Here is a 20,951-nt window from a genome sequence, read left to right on the forward strand (position 1 = left end):
TATTGAATTAAAAAAACCATTTTTCGTTAATATTGGGTAAAGGTATGTCCAAACAATGCATAATATCAATAGATGTCCAAAATATCATGAATAAATAAGTATCTCATATGTGTTATGAGTCCACACATGATCCAAAGCACTGAGTCTTGAGTCCTTAGAAGCATATGCTTCTAAAAGTTTACAAAAAAGTTAAAAATTGCATACTAATCAGAAAAAAATCAGCAACTAAGAGTCTAAGACTCTTAAGAGTGAGAACTAGAAGCGATTCCTTCCACTCCTTCGCTTGCTTGACTCTCAAAGTTCTCCAAGTTGATTCACGACCTTCAATCATAGTTAATGATTAAATACTTAATCATACTTAATGAATAAATTCTTATTATATAAAGAGAAATATTTATTTTGAAATAAGGTTTTAAGTATTTTAGTTGTCTTATTTTATAATTGTTATATGTGACTAACTCTGTTTTTAAAGGAATTTGACATATATCTTTCCAAAATAAAATAAAAATACTTGGTAATTAAAAATAGTAATATTAGTTTTAATAAAAGATAGAAATGAATGTATATATTTTATTTTTTTTAATGGAAAGTATCATAAAATATGAATTCAGTATGGGCGTTCCATTGTTGATATTGCAATCAAGTCTAAAAATATATATATATATAAAATAACATAATTTTATATTAATTTTAAAATAATATAAAATTATTAAATATAAAAATAAACTTTACATTTTTACATTCAACTTTAAGAAAATGTATAATTTTATATATTTTTTTAAAATATTTTAACATATATAAATTATTTGAATATGCAAATTAATGAATTATATATATAATTTAAAATTTAAACCCATTTCTTAATTTAAAATTTAAACCTATATTAAAATTAAACGAAACTCAGAAAAAACTTGAAAAAACTATTATAGAATTTGGATAAAACTTTCCTTTCAAATAAAATTTATACCCCAACTTTACTAATTCAAACCTAAATCATAATTAATGCGAACATAAGTTTCATAATATTCTATTCTATTGTAATGGAATCGAATAAATTTCATATCGTAAAAAAAAATCCTGCCATCATTGATCTATTCAGGCGAGACGGCGATTAGTAAATATCGTCGATCAAATCCGATGGATCCTAACTATGGAATTATTTGTCTCTGAACTCGAGAAAGGCGAGGCGATGTGGTCGCGGATGGTTGGGTAGAAGAGCCATTATTTATGTTCAGATTTTCAAGCAAAAGAATTGTTATATTGGAATTATGACAGCGGAGACTATATGCCAAGCTGCCTCGTGGATTGCGACAATTCAATTTTATAAATTCGGGATAATGTCGGTAAAACAGAGTTTATTGGTAAAAAGGTGTGGAGGATGGCTCCGTTCATGCATTCCGCCGTACCATCGCTCCGATTATTTTAAGTTATCATCGCTGCGATTAGTTTAAGTTATCATCGTTTATTAATACGAAGTGGTCCTGGTTTGGAATTTATTTATTTAAAACTTTACATCTGAGATCACGCAGAGCACTATTTCAGCAGTCAAATTCATGAATGTCAGATTCCCTTTTTACCTATTTTCTTAATCGACTCGTTAAAATAGAAAAGCGAAAAGAAACAATTATATGCTGCTGGCGGCCACAAATAATAAAGTAAAAGACAACCCAAAATCGGTCAACGCGAGTTGACTCGTAAAGTTTTCGGTTGGATCGTTTAGCCGCCGAGCCGAGTTTAACGCGTGATTTTGCCGATTACACGCCGATTCCTGTTTCACTGCATGAAACCTTCAAAGAAAGTAATCAAGTTGAGAAAAGAAAACTAGGGTTTCCCTCTTAGGGAAAACACCTAGGGCAAGAGATTTTATGGATGAAGTTAAAGTGGATGCCCACCAAAATGAGAGATCTTGTAGTCAAGGCACTCCTCTTGATGTTTAGGCTCTCCAACCACCCAAAATCTTCTTCCCTAGAATTTAGCACTAAGCCCTAGTTAACTAATCTAACCTTAAAAGCACTGAATTTGGGAGGAGAAATTTATAGATAGAATTTGGGGATGATCACCAAGTGATTGGACTAGTGCATTGTCCTATGCGCAAATGGAGTCTATGATGGTTAAGATAAGCATGATTCCCTTTAAGGAGGCCGAAATTTGATGCCCTAACTATCAAAATTCCAACAATTGCCCACTTAATGGAATAATGAATTTTGATGGAGAATAACAAGTACTCCACTAGGAATATTCATTACATGTTACAATGAGTAATGCATACAACATTCATGTCGGTAAATTATTTAATAAATTGATCTTCAACAAATTAGGGTACAAAATTTTAACCTAGAATCAGTAGTTGCATGCATTAGACATTCAAGAAAAAAATATTCAATATTAGATTCCACTTACAAGATAACACACAATATATCCTTCCATTAGACCAAAAACTAGCTCCAAAGAATGTCAAAATCAGCGTCCATACATCAAAATGCATCCAAGTATCTCCAAAATTCACCACAAGAAGCAAGTGGTAGTTCTCTAAGAGGTCTAAAGTTCACAAGTTTGATCATGATTGATCACAATGGAGTGATCTCCAATATATACAAGTCCTATTAAATCAAATTATGCCTAAACACCCCTTTAAGTCATAAAATAATGTGAGAAAAACACCCTTGGTCGTAGGCCGACCTAATAACCAATGTGCAAACATAATAATTAACCTGCAAAAGGGTCAAAATGCTGACGTCATGCATCTGTAGGCATCTTGAAGGCATGTGTTGGGCTCCTTATGTGCCAAAGTGAGTGTAGAGTGCTCCTAAAATCAAGCCTTAGGGGTTGGCCCCTAGACTTCCATGCAAATCATCTTGTGGACCCCAATTTTGGGTTTGGGGCACAAAATTGGGTCTCATGGGTCTCCAAGTGGTATAATCTTTGTCTCTACTCCAATGTTGAGGGCAATGAAGATGGTGTTAGCCCTCCCATGTCTCAAGGTATGAGACAAACCTCATCTGGGCCTTGGATCAATTGCCTAACCCTCATGAACTGCTAAGTCGATTGGGTGCATGCTGGTTTAGGTGCATCATCCCATGAATAATATAAGGCAAAGTGCAAAAGTTGTGGGTGTTGAAGGTGCCCATGGCTATGAATGATGCTCTCAAATACTTCGGAGTCCCATGGCTCTCAACACATCACTTGTGGGTGTCAATATGTCCCTCTAGAGGAGTTGGACCCAAATTAAGTTGCTCAGACCTATATATGGAACCACCTTCCAATTACACACAATATTCAATGTTGCAACTTTCATCATCGGGTACATTTAAGCATTAGTGCATCTAAGTGAACCAAGCTTGAAAGCAGTGGCCATAAGAATATGTGGCTTCTCTTCTGAAATTAGGGCCTTGGTCATGTAATGGTGTTACCTCCCTAGATAGGAGTGGCTAATAGACAACCTTATTAGGTGTTTCCAACCCCCAAAGGGAAGTGACATTTCCTCAGTCCTCCCTTCAATCAATATGTGCCAAGTGAATAATGATGGAATGAAGAGTGGGGATAAAAACTCCATGGCCAAGTGACATGGTCAAAGGGACCAACTATGATGTGATACCTCATCTTGGGTGTATAGATGTGAGGAGGGAGCTATCGCAAATACGTGAGTTACCTCGGCCTTTGTTTTTCCACCCCTCTATATTTCTTTTTGCTTTTTCTTGATTTTTCCTTCTATTACTGCTCGTAACTCGAGGAACGTAAGATTGCTTTGTATGATGTATAGAAGCAGTTCATCACCCATCAAGGGTTGGGACATGCAAGGGTTCCTTTTCTTCTATGAGATAGGGCAACATTGCCTCGGGAATCAGGTGATGGCCATATGATAGAGGTAGAGCTCATGCTGGCTTTTACCCACGTGCTAATTTACAAGTCTTGACCATCTTTTGCATTTTGATTTTTCTTTGTTTTTCTTGTGGCCATCATATGCTTTTTCTTTTTTCTTTTAGCTGCATCAACCTCCTAGGGTGCATTTCCAAGTCCTACCAGAGGTACAAGGATGTGTGGGTGTCAAATCCCAATGAACCAATGGTTAGTTGGGCCGAAGAAGGGAAGTGGAATAAGGGTTCATAATGTACGAAGGAAAGTGATAAGTATGGGAAGGGATAGACGGGACACGCTATCTCAATCATGGATTCCCAAGTAGTACCCATTCCTAAAGCCATGGGCCATTAGAGGTAGTCCCAATGGACTAGGATAGAAAATTAAGCCCCCATTTAAGGTGAGGGAACAAGACTACGGCCAAGACCCATCTTTCTTCCAAGTCACCCATAATCCATGTTAAAATGCACAAATACAAACAAGAATAAGCACCTAATTGCACAATGAATAAAGTACCTTTTGATCAAAAGGCCACCTTCCAACATGTGATCTTGACTAATGGGCAAGGAAGCATATGATTGGTGCAAATGGTGGAGATATGAATGGCACGTCACATCGGCTACAAGGTGGCTCATAGGGTCTGCTAGTTGCCGACTAGAAGAGATGAATAAGAGAAAAGTTTCTCTTAGGGGTCACCCACTTTTGGTGGGTAACAGGCCCAACATTGACAAAAGCAAGGGCTTCCATAGAACCAATTGGGACTCTCTTAGAACCGTTGAGAATTTGGAGAGTTCAGTATCATCAAAACTTGACTCCAAGCCCAGGTCCTATGTGCAAAAAGGACTAGGGCTCACTTCAAAGCTTCTTTCACACCCTTCTCCTGCAAAGTTGTTGGTAACTTTGTTTTGCAAAGTACATGGAAGTTGTAGGAGGTTGTTAAGACTTTCCTTTCCTAGATGATTTATCCCTTACAGGTTGGCCTTTCATTCAATGAGCATTCTCTATGGTAGTATCCACTCAAAGTTTGAAAGCTATCCCCTGTTTGAATCTTCCTAGTTCTTAGCATTGAGGTTTTTCAGGAAAGGCATCTGCTCCATCAATGATCTATTTGACAGCATGTCATGGAATTAGCTCCCTTGGTCCAAGCTTAAAAAGAGTTTTAACTTAAGCAATATTGATAAGTTTATTTTGGAACAAATGCAAAGACTCATCCATGATACATTCATACTTAAGGTTCACATCCCAAGATCAAACATCAAACATCATAGTGAGACTAGAAATAGGGAAATGCCACAACCTTTGTTGGAAAATGTAACTATGTTCGGTCTTCATTAATGTACTTGTCAAAAGAATAAAGAAAAGAATTATTATTATTATTGTGATTTATTAAAGCATGGGTTGCATGCTTGGGTCACCTTGTTTTACGTCAAAGTCCCCATTGAGGACTTATAGGATTTATTCTGAGTCAATAGAGTCATTTTACTTTTAAAGAGACCCTTCTTGGGCTTTTGAATCATGTAAAAAGGTTAAGTATTGAGTCAAATATGATTTATGTATCCTCCACACCATGTTGGCCTAGAAGAAGATCAAATCGACCTAAGGACCCTATTCGACTTCACATGGAGCCTATAAATACAAGCTCATTGAATTCATTTGGAGCATCATTCTCTCACAAAAGTTCAATATCTCTTGTAGCTGGGAAAAAGTGCGAAGTTCTCTTGTAGCTAGGAAAAAGTGCGAAGTTTGTTGCTAGGAAGCCGATGTGAATGCAAGTTTGGGGAAGTCTGAGGAGAAAAGAAAAATCAAAATTTTGGTGTCTCTCTCTCTATTTCGTGTCCTGGATTGGGAGATCGAAGTCTTCCAAGTTTCTCAGTTGCCAGAAGTTGTTGCCTAGTCGAAGTTGCTGGAAAGGAGTCGAAATTCTAAGAAGATGACTTGGTGTGGAGGGAAGGTCTTGTCTTGGTCTAGGGTGAAGAGTCTCAAAGAATACTATTGAAAGGAAGAATTTCTTGACTGGGTTTTCCCCTCAAGGGGGGTTTTTCCCTGGCATAGTACCTACATCTAGTGTCTATTGTTTTATGCATTGCTACTTTGGTAATTGCTTGATGAACTAAAGGAAAGAAGATATAAAGAATCATAATAATAAGAAATATCACAGTAATTATCAAGAATAAGAAACTCTTTCTACCTTTTTGATTTTCTAACAACCTTTACCAAGCATAAACCTACTTTGGGATAGAAGTGGCTCTTCTCAAAACCTTTCCTAAAAGGCAACTAAATAAGCTATGTGCTTCAAATCTAAACAAAAAACATGGTTATGTTGGCTTCTCAATATCTAGAAACTGATTTTGGAATTCAACAAAGCTTTCTTTGTATGAAGTTTAACTATGGGAGGTCTCCCAATAGAAATATATATATATATATATAATGTCTTACTTAAGTGTTTAAAACCCATGTTGTCCATAGTATGGGAAAGTAGAAACTCTCAAGCATATATTATGGTTCTATCCTTTAGCCAAGTTTGTGTGGGACTAGGCCAATTATGTGTGTCAACAACATCTCCTCGCCTCCTCATCATGGAGAGTTAGCTTGTTCAATGACCATTTGATTTGGGCCATTGAGTTCTAGTCTACTTGGATGCTTGATAGAGTTGAAATTATGCTTTGGCTTTGGAAGAAACTTGATGATGTTACTTTTAATCACTTGTACCATCAAGGAGTTTCTACCGGTATGATGCAATAACTCCTGCAAACTTGTATTGCATATCATGGCGCAGTTGCAAACTTAAGGATAGAGATGGAACATCTCCAATCTCTTTTGGACGTCAAGGGTGGAGCCTTGTAGCCCCTCATTACCTACTTCAACAAGGTCCGTCATAGGTGACAACAGGCCCCACCAATAGGATGACAGGCAAGTGCATCAAAGAAACAAGCAAGGGCAAAGTTGGCCCCCAGCGCCACCCCAAAATGATAAACATTTCCCGACTCTAACCCTGGTCATTTTGAAGGACCAACGCTTGCAAAGCCTCCTACTAAACAACTCATGTCAATCACTAGATAACTGGTTGGGGCCCTGCCTTGGATGATCATGATCAGGCCCCCCTTGACACTAGCATGATTACTTCTTAATGTTTTATGCTTGGGTTTCCACCCTTTAGTTGTCGTTGATATGAATTATGGACCATGGACTTCTAGCTAGTGTTTATAAGGTTGTGAGTGCTTTGGCTTAACCCAGCCTACATTTGGGCTTGTTCGTTATTTGCTCATGCTTGCAAAGGCTGCTTACTAGCCAGATTTCTTAGTATTAATGCTTTATAAAAACTGTTTAAATTAATAGTCAAACGACGCTTTAATTCAATTCACCCAACTCTCTATCTATATATTGTTAGAAGAAAAAAAACTCCAAGGGTTATCTCAATCAGTTGAGCCATCTGCCAAAGGCATGTTGCTAGCAGGGAGGCCATACATCACAGGGTTAAATTCCATTAAATCTCTTAGGGTACCAGCAGTTATTGTAGTCGATGGTTGAGCCACCCTCCATAGGATATTTCAAGGAAGAGGGAAAACCCCACGAGGTTTTTCTAGGAAAAAATATACACAGTAACGTAGGTCCATTTACAAAGGGAGTGTTAACCACTACGTGTCAACGACCCATAGCAGTACACCCCCTTTTTTCGCAAAAAGCATAGCGCCTGATCGACGTGTCCGTGTCGTTCAACTATCATCATCAGCCTGATCATCATGTTATATTGTAAACCCTTTCTGCATGTGTAAATTGTAAATAATCTTAGCAGATCCGTGTCATGTATGTAATTGCCTAGGTAAACCTAATTTTCTGGTGACGATCTACATTCCGGAGGTCTTTTGTCTCACTGATCCATTCTCGAATGGTCGTCAGAGTTTTCCTTCAACTTTACCCCAAAGCCGGAGTGGATTTTGTCACTGGGATCTTAGGGGAGTCCTAGTGTTCTCGATCGAGTCTATGTAAAAGTGATTTGGGGATAATCCTAACTATTTGGTTAGGTTATTTTATTACAAATTGCTTGATCTGCTAGATTATATGTGTGTCGCATAACTGGTTAGTCTGTGAGGGTCTTTTGCAAATGAGTTTTTCCCCTTGAGATGTAAAAAATGTGAAAATCATGATGTAAAGTGTCTTGAGGGTTAGAAAAATAATTTATCCCCTCATAGGTTAATTAATTAAATTTTCTAGCCAAAATTAATTAAAATCCTAAGCCAAAAATTTAATTAATTATAGGTCCTAAGTAAATTTAAATTTTCCAAAGGCAAAATTCGTGGGTCCAAGATTAATTGATTATTTTGTTAAATTTTAAGCCTTTGGTCCATGGGGTTAAGTCAAAGTCAAAATTTTAAGGAAATTAATTCAAAAATTTAATTTTTGAATTAATTAAAATGCATTTAATTGAAAAAATCGAAATTTCCTCAATAATTAAAATTTCGATGGATGAGATTAAAAGAAATTTTGATCCTCATCAACGGTCGAGATTACTTTGACAATGATCACTTGAACTAGCCGTTGGAAGATTTATCTTTAAATGTACTAAGCTCTCAAGCGCTCTTGTATACTTTTTTGAATTAATGCAAAAGTCTTTGGGGTTTCAACGTGCTGTAGTGTTCCTCTTCATGAATTTATGGTAACATTGTTTTAATTTCTGCTTAATATTATGTGAAAACTATCAATCAATAGCTCTATTAGAATAATCTGAATACGGGTATCTTATTCAGTTTGTTGGACCTAGGGTAACATTTTTAATTTTTATTGAAGTAGCAGGTATCTCTATTTCTTCAGAATTTTATTGTTGTTCTATTTCTCTACTTGATTTGATGGTTGATCTAGTATTTGCAGAAAATCTCTCAGGTTCTCATTGAGAGTTTGGCGATAGTTCTCGGTTGGACCAGCGAACTCTCAACACATATTTTCTGAAGAGCCTACTTCATATAAGTCTCAGGATTTATCTAACGATAATATATTTTCTGCAAGGTGTTTTTGGACTAGTACCTCTCTAAAATTTCAAAATCCTTTAAATATTTTGTGGAAATTTTGATAGATTTGGCTATTAAGAGCCTTAAATTATCAGATCTGAGAGCGGAGTTGGGCTCATACTCCTCAAAGCTAATAGATCTGTAAATTATTTGTATAGATCTGTTATTTACTTGTGTAGATCTGAAATTTTGTAACATAATTTTGAATTTTAACACTTGGGTTTTTGGGATTTTCTCTATTTTTGTACATATTGGGTATTGGGTTTTTCTCTTTTCACTTGTGCAGAAATAGATCTGAAAAATCAGCCAAGAAAATCTTTAGATCTGAGCTAGATCTAGACCTTAGAGGGCAAGATTTGAGTTCAAAGATTGTTTGCAGGAATAGATCTGAAAAATCAGCCAAGTAAATCTTCATATCTGAGCTAGATCTAGAATCTAAGCTCAAAGATTGTTTGCAAAAATAGATATGAGAAATCAGCCAATTAAATCTTCAGATCTGAGATTTTTCAAGCAGATCTGGGGGTTTTGAGACATATATAGGCCCTGGAGGGCAATATCCTATCCCAAATCTTTTTACAAGGTTAGCCATTAAATATTTTGCAATAAATCTAAAGATCTGAAGCAAAATAATTTTCTTTAAAACAAGGGTTTCAAGTTTTGGGGCTTCTAAGTCCAAATCTGCTTTCTCCTAGCCCAACGCTAGTTCTATTGGGCCTAGTGCAAGCTCTCATTGACATTAAATTCCCTTGCTCCATTTCTGATTTGAATATTTGATTTTTTGAAGCTAATCATTGGTGGGTTTTGCAGAAAATTTGGTAAAAAATTGTGTTTCTGATATTGAAATTTTTTTGGCAACTTGGGCAAGTGATCTTCAAGGCCTAGGGCCTAAGGGTTTGATCTTTAAACCACCTTTTTCCTCATTGTTTACTACAGCAATCACATACCTTTTTAATAGTAGTGAAAAACACATCTAAGTGGTTTGAAATTAACTAAAAAATTGCTAAATACATTAATAAGTCATTTATGTTTGATGTGTACCAAGAATTTGGCCTAGATCTACATTTTGGGTCATTTTTATCTTTGAATAATTCTGTTTCTGAAGTTTGAAGTATAACAATGGAAAAATTTAATGTGGGTTAGCCTAAAATCAGTTCCTAAGTTGTCTAATACATTAAGGAATTAATTTCTTGAGTTGGGCATTCATCATTAGGCGTATTTCATGTTTTAATTGTTGGTTGTAATAAGTATATCAGATCTGATATAATTCCGGAAATCATATCACAACAGGCTGAAAATTTTTGATAATTCATGTGGACAAGTTTGGAAAAATTTCGATAAATTTTTGGCATAAAGATATCATTGATAGCATATTGTTTTCATTGTCATATTGCTGCTGTCATAAAGTTTTCTTACTGCTGTCCTAAAAATTAATCTCTGAAAATTAAGTACTCTGCCATGGAATTGTGATAAAATGCATATCCTTTGTTTCATAAACTGAGTATTTTTTTTGAGCATCTATTGACATTGATATCGAATTGCAAAGTTGTTTTTGTTCTCTTTGAGCTAAATTGTATCAAGAAGATTTGAAATAAGTTGGTGTTTTAACTATAGTATCTTCAAGAGTTTATTTTCTAAGTCTTCATCTAAAAAAAGGCGAGCATTTCATTTGGGTAATTGAGGGCTTTTGCGACATAAGTGTTTTCCCATTCTCGAGTCTAACTTCATCTCATCTTCCGGTGCATTTGCATATAAGTTAACTTTGCATAGATAAAATTTACTTCCAAGCATAAGCTTGTTCAATAGACAGATAGATCTCCATCCGTCTTTTCTTGAGAAGCATGTTTTAATAGTACTTAAAACGGTGACCTTGCAGTCATCAGAGCCACAGTGCTCTGCAGCGCCGGAGGCACTAGGTATGTTAGAATTTTAGGAGAGGTATCGTTAATCATACCTTAGAGTGTTTCTCCTAATCTTCTCTTTGCCAATTACTACGAAACCAAGCTCAACACAGAAAGGATTGAAGGGTTCACATTTAAATAGGCATTTAACTAAAATTAACCAAGATTTTTACATCTCACATTAGTTTTAGGATCTGCATTTCATATAAAATAGTCATTCATCTAAGCAGTAGTTGTTAATCGATTACTTGGTCTTAATTTCCCTAGCAAGATTATTGACTCCATAAGGCACTGGTATCAATTGTTTAAAATCTAATCAAATCCTATGAGTCTTGCTAAATCTTAATCAAGTACTTGATCACTTCATTGTGTCTCCTAAATTGGTTGGTTCCAAACTAGTTCTTCTTCATTCCACTTTTCCATAGGGTCTACCCCCCTTATCCTGCTATAGGGAAACAGCTTAAACGGAGAGATTAGGGATCAGGGTCAGCCCCCGATCTGAGCCATTGTCGTGGTGCCTAGAGATTTTGTACAACAACAGGGAGATTTATCCCATTAATCCAGTGTTCTTCCCATTGTACAAGTATATTTTCTAACTATAAATCTTGTCCCATAGCAAACCCTCCGAAGCAGCTTCCGCATGAACCCAATGACAAATCAGGGGCATGGGGATATTTTAACAGAGCAAGCCAAGCAACCCCTCCCAAGTGTGGAGCAGCTGGTATAATTTATTTAAATGACTCCCTTTTCTGCATGTTTAAAATCTATTTGGGGGGTATAGCAATTTTGCTGAGCTCTTGGCCCTGAAATTGCTTATTAAAATATCCTTTGCAAAGGGGTGTATCCAAGCTTCAGATATTTGGTGACTCAATGGTGGTAATAAAATGGAAGAAGGGTAAATATAGAATAGAGAAACTGCTATTAAATCCTATGTATGATGAGATCAAAAGATGGATTTTTATTTTTAACTGTCTGTTTATTATGTTTACAGAGAAGTTAGAACTCAACTCTAAAACTGATTCTCCCTCTAAAGCAGGGCTCAAGGTCAATGTTGGGATCTGGGTTGTTCAAAAGTCAAGGACAGGCATGCTGTTTCTGAATCGAAACTTTCAGTCATTGGATAACAATAACTGGAAATTTATACCTTAAGGTTTCCTTGCACATTGTGCAGGTGTTTACAGTCATTATTTTCTGAAGACAGTTATAGGCTCTTTCAGGCAGCTTCATTTCCTTTTTGGCACAGGTCAAATGATATCAGATATGAATTGGAGAGCTCTTTGATGGCATTCTGTGTCAAATGATCTTTCTAACTGAAGGAGGTTGTATCTTGGGATTTCATTATGAACTTTGAAGACTCTTGTTGAGATTAGACTAATGAGGTTGTTCAAATAGTATTTTTTGGATATTTATGGAAAATGAATACAACCCTTAGTATGTATGCTTGTTTATGCATGGACGGTATCTGAGTATTATCAACAGACTCTAAGCTCTTTTGGAAGTTAGAGCCTGGAAGTATCTTTGGAAATTAATGTCAAAATGAACACATCCCTTATGATGTATGATATGTTGTGTGTGGACAGTATCAGAAACAATCTATAGGATCCTTTTTAGGAAGACTTCAAGTCTGGTGTTGGTAGAAAATCCATTTAGTGGATTTCACGAGTCACGACATACTTAGTGCATCTGCAATTGAATATATAATAATTATTTCCGAGGGAAAAATATATATATTGTTAGGGAAAATAAGCATGAGATAGAAACATATTAAATCCAGATTTAAGAATCAGAAGTTGTAGCATCTTCATCATCTAATTAAATGGTTAATAACTTAATATTGCATCCCCATTTTTCTAAGTAAGATGCAATCAAAACAAAACACATTCTTAGAGGTCATCTCTACATTTCGAACATTCTGTAAACTAATTGTTGGTTTTTGTAACATTCTGACAGTAGTTTAAATGAGGTGTTACTCCTACATCAATTTAAGACTGGTTAATATATCTATTGAATGTTCTGAAAGTTGCTGTTTGAGCATAGGATAATTGTTCATTCATCATGATGGGCTAACCTAGACCATACCCTAAAAGCTTGTACTCTGAACCAAAATCTGTAAATCGATAACAAAGGCATCTTAGCTTTAACTGTTTCGTTTGGAACTTCAGCATCTAAGGAAGATCTGAGTTTCTTAGAAGTTTCTTGTATGGAAATGCAGAGAAATAATAAGAAAGAGCATTAAAAAGGAAATTTTCGATGACCTTGACCATACTTCTATAGGTAAACAATGCATGTATATATGTATAATGTATATGCAGATGCATACATAGCTCTAAGAGATATCTCATTTGGTTCAACCAATTTCACTAGGATGCAATGCCCAGGGAGGTCGCTGGGTCCATTCCTACCAAATCCTAGTGGTTTACGAGCTGCAAAAGCAGCCGAGGTTAATAGCGTCCTCAACCCAGAAAACCAGGGAAGAGGAATCCACTAGGTGTTGGCAAGGTGCTAACATCCTCACTCTCAACACTAAACACACTGGAGGGTGAATACAGTGCATCTGGAAAAAAACTAAATTAAATTAAAAAAATACACATATAGACATTCAATTTTTTCCACAGAAAACTCTATCCTTTTCCATTAACCAAAAATAAAAAAGATACATCCGATATGTTTTGCTGACAAAAAGAGGGGCATGAAAATATCAGCCCTAAGGAGGAATGGACCTATCCTGGCCTCTAGAGCTCCTATGATGAAATCTCGAACAATAGATATGAATGGCCTCCTATTACCCTCAGAAACATGAAATGAAAAAAAAAAAAAAAAAAAAAATTCTTTCATTTTATTTTGTATATTATGTTGTCTATGTGCTTTTTTAAATGATTTTTCTGGTGGATCCATCAGGGTGACATTTTCAACATGCATGAAATGGATCCTGAGCTGATCCTCTGGCATTTCCTATACAGAAAAAGATATCTCCCAAATCCAAGAGAGTTCCTGTTGGATCTGATCCTAGATCAAACGCGGAGAGATCCAGTCACATGGTTAAAACTCATGGAAAATTCTACAAACATTTCTTAGAAGTTTCTTGTATGAAAATGTAGAAGAAACAATAAGAAAGAGTATTAAAAAAAGGAAATTTCGATGTTCTTTCCCAACCTTATATGTACACATGCATGTATATATATGTATATGCATATCCATGCATAGTTCCAAGAGATATCACAGTTGGTTCAACCTTTTCACTAATAAGATTTAATGCCCAGTGAAGTCACTGGGTCCATTCCTACAAAATCCTACCGGGTTACCAGCTGCAAAAGCAATACATCCTCCATCAAGAAAACCAGGGAAAAGAGGCAGAATCTGTGGGGATGTTGGTAAGGTACTAGCATCCTCACTCTGAACCAATGTTGTGAACATCGGCATCGGGATAAAATCCGCAAGGGTCCGGAAATCGGGAAAATATCAGTAAAACAGCGGCAAAATCAAGATACCATCAAAATATCGATAAAAATCAGCAAACATCGGCTAGGCCAAAAAATCGTGATTTCGAGATAAAATCAGGATGTTATCGAGATGTTCGCAACACTGCTCTGAACACTTAATGCACAGGAGTGCGAAATTGCGAATCCAGTACATTGGGAAAAAAAAGCATCTGGACACATACCGACATACATTTTTTTTCCACAGAAAAATTGTATCCTTTTCCATTACCAAAAATAGAAAAGATACATCCGATATGTTTGCCGACAATGAGAAGGCCGTGAAAATATCAGCCCTAAGGTGGAATGGACTCATCTCAGCTTCTAGAACTGCTATGATGACGTCTTAAACAGATCTATTCTATGGAAATCGATATGAGTGGCCTCCTATAACCCTCAGAAACCTGAAATTATAACAGTAAGTCCTTTCATTTTATTTTGTATATTATGTTGTCTCTGTGTTTTTTTAATCGATTCTTTTGGTGGATCTGTCATGGTGACATTTTCAACATGCAGGAAATGGATCCTGAGCTGATTCTCTGGCATTTCCAATCCAGAAAAAGATCTGTCCCGATCTACGACAAATCCTGTTGGATCTAATCCAACATCAAACACAGAGAGATCCAGTCAAATATTTAAAGCTCTTGGAAAATTTTACAAACATCTCTTAGAAGTTTCTTGTATGGAAATGTAGAAGAAACAATAAGAAAGAGTATTAAAAAAAAGAAATTTTCGATGTTCTTGCCCATACTTCGATATGTACAAATGCATGTATATATGTATACAGTATACATACATATGTATGTGCTTATGCATACATAGCTCCAAGAGATAGCTTAGTTGGTTCAACCCTTTTCACTAAGATGCAATGCCCAGGGAGGTCGCTGGGTCCATTACTACAAATCCTACTGCATTACCAGCTGCAAAAGCAGCTGCCGGTTAATACCGTCCTCAATCCGGAAACCAGGGCAGAATCCATCGGGCATTGACAAGGTACTAGCATCCCACTCTGAACACTTAATATGCAGGAGGGCAAATACAGTCCATCTGTAAAAGAAATATTACATATGGAGTCATGGACACATACAGACATACACTTTTTCATAGAAAAATTGTATCCTTTTCCTTTACCAAAAATAAAAAGATACATCAGATATGTTTTGCTGACAAAAAGAGGGGCATGAAAATACCAACCCTGAGGAGAAATGGACTAATCCCAGCCTTTGGAGCTGCTAAAAATAATGAAGTATTTTGTCAACACATGCTTTTTTAACGCAGAGAAATAGTAACATCGTCATAAAACCTTGGTAAAAAAAAATATAGCCAAAGATGTGTCTCAGAGATAACACTTCCGCCCACCCATGATTTGTGACCAGAAGCACCCCAGCCTGCATACAACATATTCATGTTTTGGTAAGAAATCAGGCACTTGGTTGCACTCCCTATTGAATGATGCCCAGAGAAAAAGTGAAAAAGTGACTTTAAGTCCCACGTTGACTGAACAGCTTCATGTAAATCCAGGCTTCTATGTTCCATAATGCTTTTAAACCACAATACGACCAATTTTGGTTTACCAAAAATCTGCAAATCACTTATATCCATCACCAGAGCCAAATTCATAGAAACATAGTTTTAAAACTCTGACTCGGACTCGGAACCGGCCGAGGGTCAACTCAGACTCAAACTCCAACTCAGTATCGACTCGGTATCCACCCAAATTTTGTAGAACAACATTACAGTTGAGAAGACCTCGTCCTGGAAGAGGAATGCATTCCTTACAATCCATATAGCCCAGAGAACAAATACAAGCAGTGAATGATGGCCTTTACGAGTCTCAGGATCATCTAGCCATGACTGAAGAGCTTCATCAACAGTTGCCCCTTCCCACTTTCCTTTGCCTCCAGTTAGTCTTCCAACTGCTGACAATAACTTTTCGGTGAAGTGGCATGCGACAAATAAATGGTGCACACTTCTGCACTCTACATAATACACAAAATCAAGGCCCTTGCTAAGATCTCCAAGGCGAATTCTCCCATGTTAGAATTCTATTTGAGAGAATAAACCGCAGCAGAATCCTAGCTTTTAGTAGCACATTAAGTTTCCATATCAGATGCCATTCCCACTCTTCACTAACATTTCCAGCCATTTGCATAGAGACCGTATAGCCCAGACTAACCTTGTAGACTTTTCCTGTTTTGTTGCTGCCCAAATTAAAGTCCTGTTGGTCCCCAAGTATAATCACAGCCCCTTCTAAAGGTGATATGTATGTCCTCTAGTCTTATGCACACTCCGGATCAAGATCCAACTGAGTTGCTAACTTCCATCCAGAACCATCGAAATGAAGCCTGGTAACAAGACCAATCCTATTACAAAAAGAACTAGCCTTCTCTTCTTGGCCATAGAATCGTATGGTCAGATTTGAAAGACAACTTATGCTTTCATTTTTTAGTTTCTAACAAACCTTGATCACCTAGATCTTGAAAGACAAGTTTCATATGCATTTCAAAGGTTGTGAACAAAAGTGGAGGCTAAGGAGCTAGGAATTCTTCCTTTGACTTCTTGATATGGAAAGATTATCAACAAAGCAGAGGTTTCCATAATGAATCCACCAAGACATCATCTTCCTTATCCAACTTTGTCATTCCCGAAAAGGATGGGGAGAGTCGGCCTTGATCCTAGAAATCTTCACTCCTTGGTTGCTCAGAGATGCTAATTGCCCCTGCATTAGCCAGAGCAAAGCCGCACACAGAACCTTAAGAAACTCATATTCCTTTGAAAATTCAACCAACAAATGGCCCAACTTAAAATTGTTCGAAGTTGAATGCTAGGATTTTGAATTTATATGCAATAATTTGACTATGTTGTTGCAACATAGACCGTGCTCAAAGCATTCCCAGCACTGAAAAGCTATCCTTGCAAAATGAAGTTATTGTGACCAATGCCTACCTTGGCAATCCAGAATGAGATCCACTTAGAAGCCATTTTGAATGTTAAAACTCTACACAAGTCCTTGCACAAGATAAACCACAAAGCTTTAGATTTCAGGAAAGAAGGAAATAAACCTCCAATAGAACTTATGATAGCCTTCCAAGTGTTGGCATTCTTATACTTCAAAGGAAGATTGAGTAAACTGACCAAGATGGGAACAATATAGAGAAATTTAAAGTGAAAGTCAAAGCCATGTGACAGTAGCCTCATAAAGAGGCCTACACTACCCATAACCAGAGGCCTTCCTTCCAAACCCAATCCCTATTCGAAGGATCAATTAATTCTCAAACAAAATAAAGTCCTTTTGCCAAGGGTGAATAACTAGTCTCCCTTGGAAGAAACCCTTCAAGATCAAAACAACTATAGTCTTCCTTTAAAGAAACCCCTTGGGATCAAAACCCCACTTCTGCAAATCTTTAAGAAAAGGCCAAAATTAATGAGCTTGCTTATCAGACCCCCATCAATGTAATAAGTTTCTTCTTACTGAACAAAAATTGGATCTAAAGAAACCACAGGGGCTTCTGCCAGCTTCTCTACATAAAGGCAGCTTTCCTAGATGGTATCCTGGCAACAACCAGACCATGAAATGAGGGGAGTCAAAATCCATTAAATAACAGTGTCACAACTACACACAACCCAAGAAAACTTGAACTATTTAAAAAAAGAGGATAAAAAACAAAATGTCAAAAACCAACATATACTAACAGTTGATCGTAGAAGAGGAGAGAAGCAAGGCTTAGGGGATGATTTTCTTCAGCCACTGCCCAAAATGTGAGAGAAAACCTAAGCAAACGCCACCAAATTGGAGACCAACTCACAGCATAAGACTTTGAACCTCAAAAGAGGAAGAAAGAAGCAAACAGAAATGCCAAACAAAATCAACTGACCTGAAAATGACAGTGAAACCATCAAATAAAGCCTGGGACAATCACATCAGACACTATCAATATGAGCAGCACTTTTATATGGAATTCCCAGACCATAATATATTTGGAGAGCCATATAGAAAGATAGATAGATCGATATAGAATCTAGATATCCAAAAGGATTAGCTCAATAAGTTGAATTGTCCATCCAAGGCATGTTGTCAACAAAAAGGCCATATGTCAGATTGAAATCTGGTCAATTGCCTCAGGGTTACCAGCTGCTATTGTGGTTGGAAATGGAGACACCCTCCATCCAGATATGTTGGAATTTCTAAGTCTAACCTGTTAGAAACCCTTGATGTACTTTTTGATTTATTCCTACCTACTCGTTCTGTTAATTAACAAGTTATTTACCATGTAAATACTAGAAATAAATACAAGTGCATGCTCAACACATTACAGATCATCAACTGAAGCAAACACACAAGTGAAACTATTGTTTTTGGACTAATGCCCCCGGAAAAACCCAATGTGGGAAAATCAGTGCAACTATCTGAGGGTTTGATTTATTAAGCAGTTTCAAAATACAATCTGGGTGCCAAATCCAGCTCACTCAACAGAGAAAAATCTCAGCAGTAGTACCTCTCTACTCGGAAGCAGATATTCCAACTGATACCCCGGATAAATACTTCGGCAGCTCCACAACTCCAATCTGACCCACGAAACCCCAGCGTCGGCCTCTAGGAACTGCGTCAGCCTCTCTCTAGCCCAGCGTTAGTCCAATGTCACTCTGGCTTGGCCTACGTCAATCCTCTAGCCCTCTGCATCACCCACGCTTGGCCCTCTGAGGCACTACGCAGCTCTTGGCTACCTCTGCGTGAGCCCTCCCTGGCTCTACGTGACCCCTTGGTTGCTTCTGCGTCCCTCTCTCGGCTACTGCGCTGATCCTCCTGGTGTTATCTTTGCCTCTCTACTTCTGTATTCACTGCCCCTCAGCTGCAACTTTGATCACTCTCTCAACTTTCTCAACAAACCCAGCCCCAGAAAGTCGAAATCTTGATCTTTTGATGTGTTTTCCAAGTGACCCTCAAGCCTCCTCTTATACTTTTCTCGTTGACAAATCAACGGCTAAGATTAGATCTATCTTGGTCCATGACTTTTGGACCATTCTAACACAGTTTTATATTAATTCACATTAATATTTTATTTTCCCTAAATTTAAACTTAGGGACTCCATTAAAAATATTAATTATTTTAATATCTCCTAAACTGTTTAGAATCTGCCCAAACCCTTTCTGGGTATTGGAGACCTCATGTGCCTTAGCCTCTCCACCAATTTTCGTGGCTAGAGCACATCCGATGCTACCCCAAATCAACAAGATATTCTGAGGAAGAGGGGTGTCCAGCAAGAATTGTCTTGTTTCAAAAATATATAGATATAGATATAAATAATCATATCAATATTGCAAATTACAAAACTAACTAGATGCTTAACAACATTGACGACAACCAGACAATAACCTTTTGAGCTTATATATATCCTGAAATTTTGAAAGCAACATTTCTGAACCCCGGTTTATTTCCAAAACTCACACTTATTTTCCTGCCCAAAATGACATGGTAATGGGCAATGTCCAAATGGTTGCAATCTAGTCATCCCTATTTTAAGTTTACTCTCACTTAAGCAAAGATTGAATTTTAAAATCTCTTGAACTCCTAATAAAGCTACACCATATACATACTTTGTCCATGTAAAGAACCCAGATTACACTGTAGACATACAGCTTGATAAGAAACAGAAAGCAAGTTGTGTGATTCAGACTCAAATTGTAGACATATCACTTTTCAATTTAATCTAAGAAAGTTAGACGTGGCATCCAGGATGAAACGAAAAAGATGCATACGATAAGACATGTGGTTCTCTCAGTCTGGATGGAATGTTATCTCCAAATAAAGCAGCATCTTCAGCCAATTTCAGCAATAATCTTCTTACAATCTCTCCCAAATACATTCCCGAGATCAGCTTTTCAAAGATCTGTGTATGAAAAATATTTTGACACTATCAGCAACATAAAACTTGAGCATTCAATGAGAATAGATCATTGAAGCTGCACTCTTAATAAAAGAATTATGTAAATCAAAATCTGATTCTTTACATGATCGCCAGGATTTATACTTTCAGCATCAAGAGCTTTATCAAATTCCATTACTGGGAGATGAGAAGACCAAAAGTTCCCCCACTCTGTGTTGATAACCTGAAAGTCATCAGAATTATAAAGTATCTATTAACTATAAACTTATGCCATTGATCATTCATACTTATGCTTCAGTTATTTTGATTAATGAACTCCATACAGAAGGACAAGCATGTTGTCTCTTGAGTAATATGCAGAACATAAAAAATCACCAACAATGCTCTTGACAGTGTAACTTACCATATAGCCAGATTTTGGAAGATGACCTTGACATTTCGGGATTGCATCTGCATGTTCCACATAACAGGCATTTGTACCAGTGCCCAATATAACAGCAGCCATAACATCCTCATCCCGATATCGTCCTCCAGCCAATGTCCCCACTGTATCATTAACCTGCTTCCAATTTGGAAAATCAAATATCATCACAAGTGCCAGCTAATATAAGTGACATCAAAGCAAAAATAAAGCCTCTACAGACCAAGAAAGCAGGCCTTTGATACTTGCTAGAGTTAAACATTAAACAACCATAGGAGTCAGCAGAACATTGCCAAAGAAACGGATCATTTTAACTCTAGCACAAACTAATAAGCCAGCCCTATGAAATATAAACCATTCAAGCAAGAAGATTTAAGTAATTTTTTTCCATTCATTCAAGGACGAAAATTTT

The 20,951-nt window shown here is 36.9% G+C and overlaps 1 protein-coding gene across 1 annotated transcript in view; it reads right to left on the reverse strand.

Annotated features, from left to right (window-relative positions):
* Positions 1–20,951, reverse strand: part of LOC149168864 (hexokinase-2-like) — a 118,508-nt gene that overhangs the window by 43,929 nt on the left and 53,628 nt on the right. The window contains exons 5-7 of the mRNA XM_089428454.1: positions 20,522–20,677; positions 20,243–20,341; positions 19,991–20,121 (exon numbers count right to left, since the gene is read on the reverse strand). Coding sequence (XP_089284580.1) covers positions 19,991–20,121; positions 20,243–20,341; positions 20,522–20,677 — 386 coding nt within the window. The remainder of the gene's footprint in view (positions 1–19,990; positions 20,122–20,242; positions 20,342–20,521; positions 20,678–20,951) is intronic.

Source organism: Pinus tabuliformis, chromosome 4_2 (genome assembly GCF_031772625.1).
Source record: "Pinus tabuliformis cultivar Carrire ecotype Pingquan chromosome 4_2, CPIR1, whole genome shotgun sequence".
In the NCBI taxonomy this organism is placed as follows: domain Eukaryota; kingdom Viridiplantae; phylum Streptophyta; class Pinopsida; order Pinales; family Pinaceae; genus Pinus; species Pinus tabuliformis.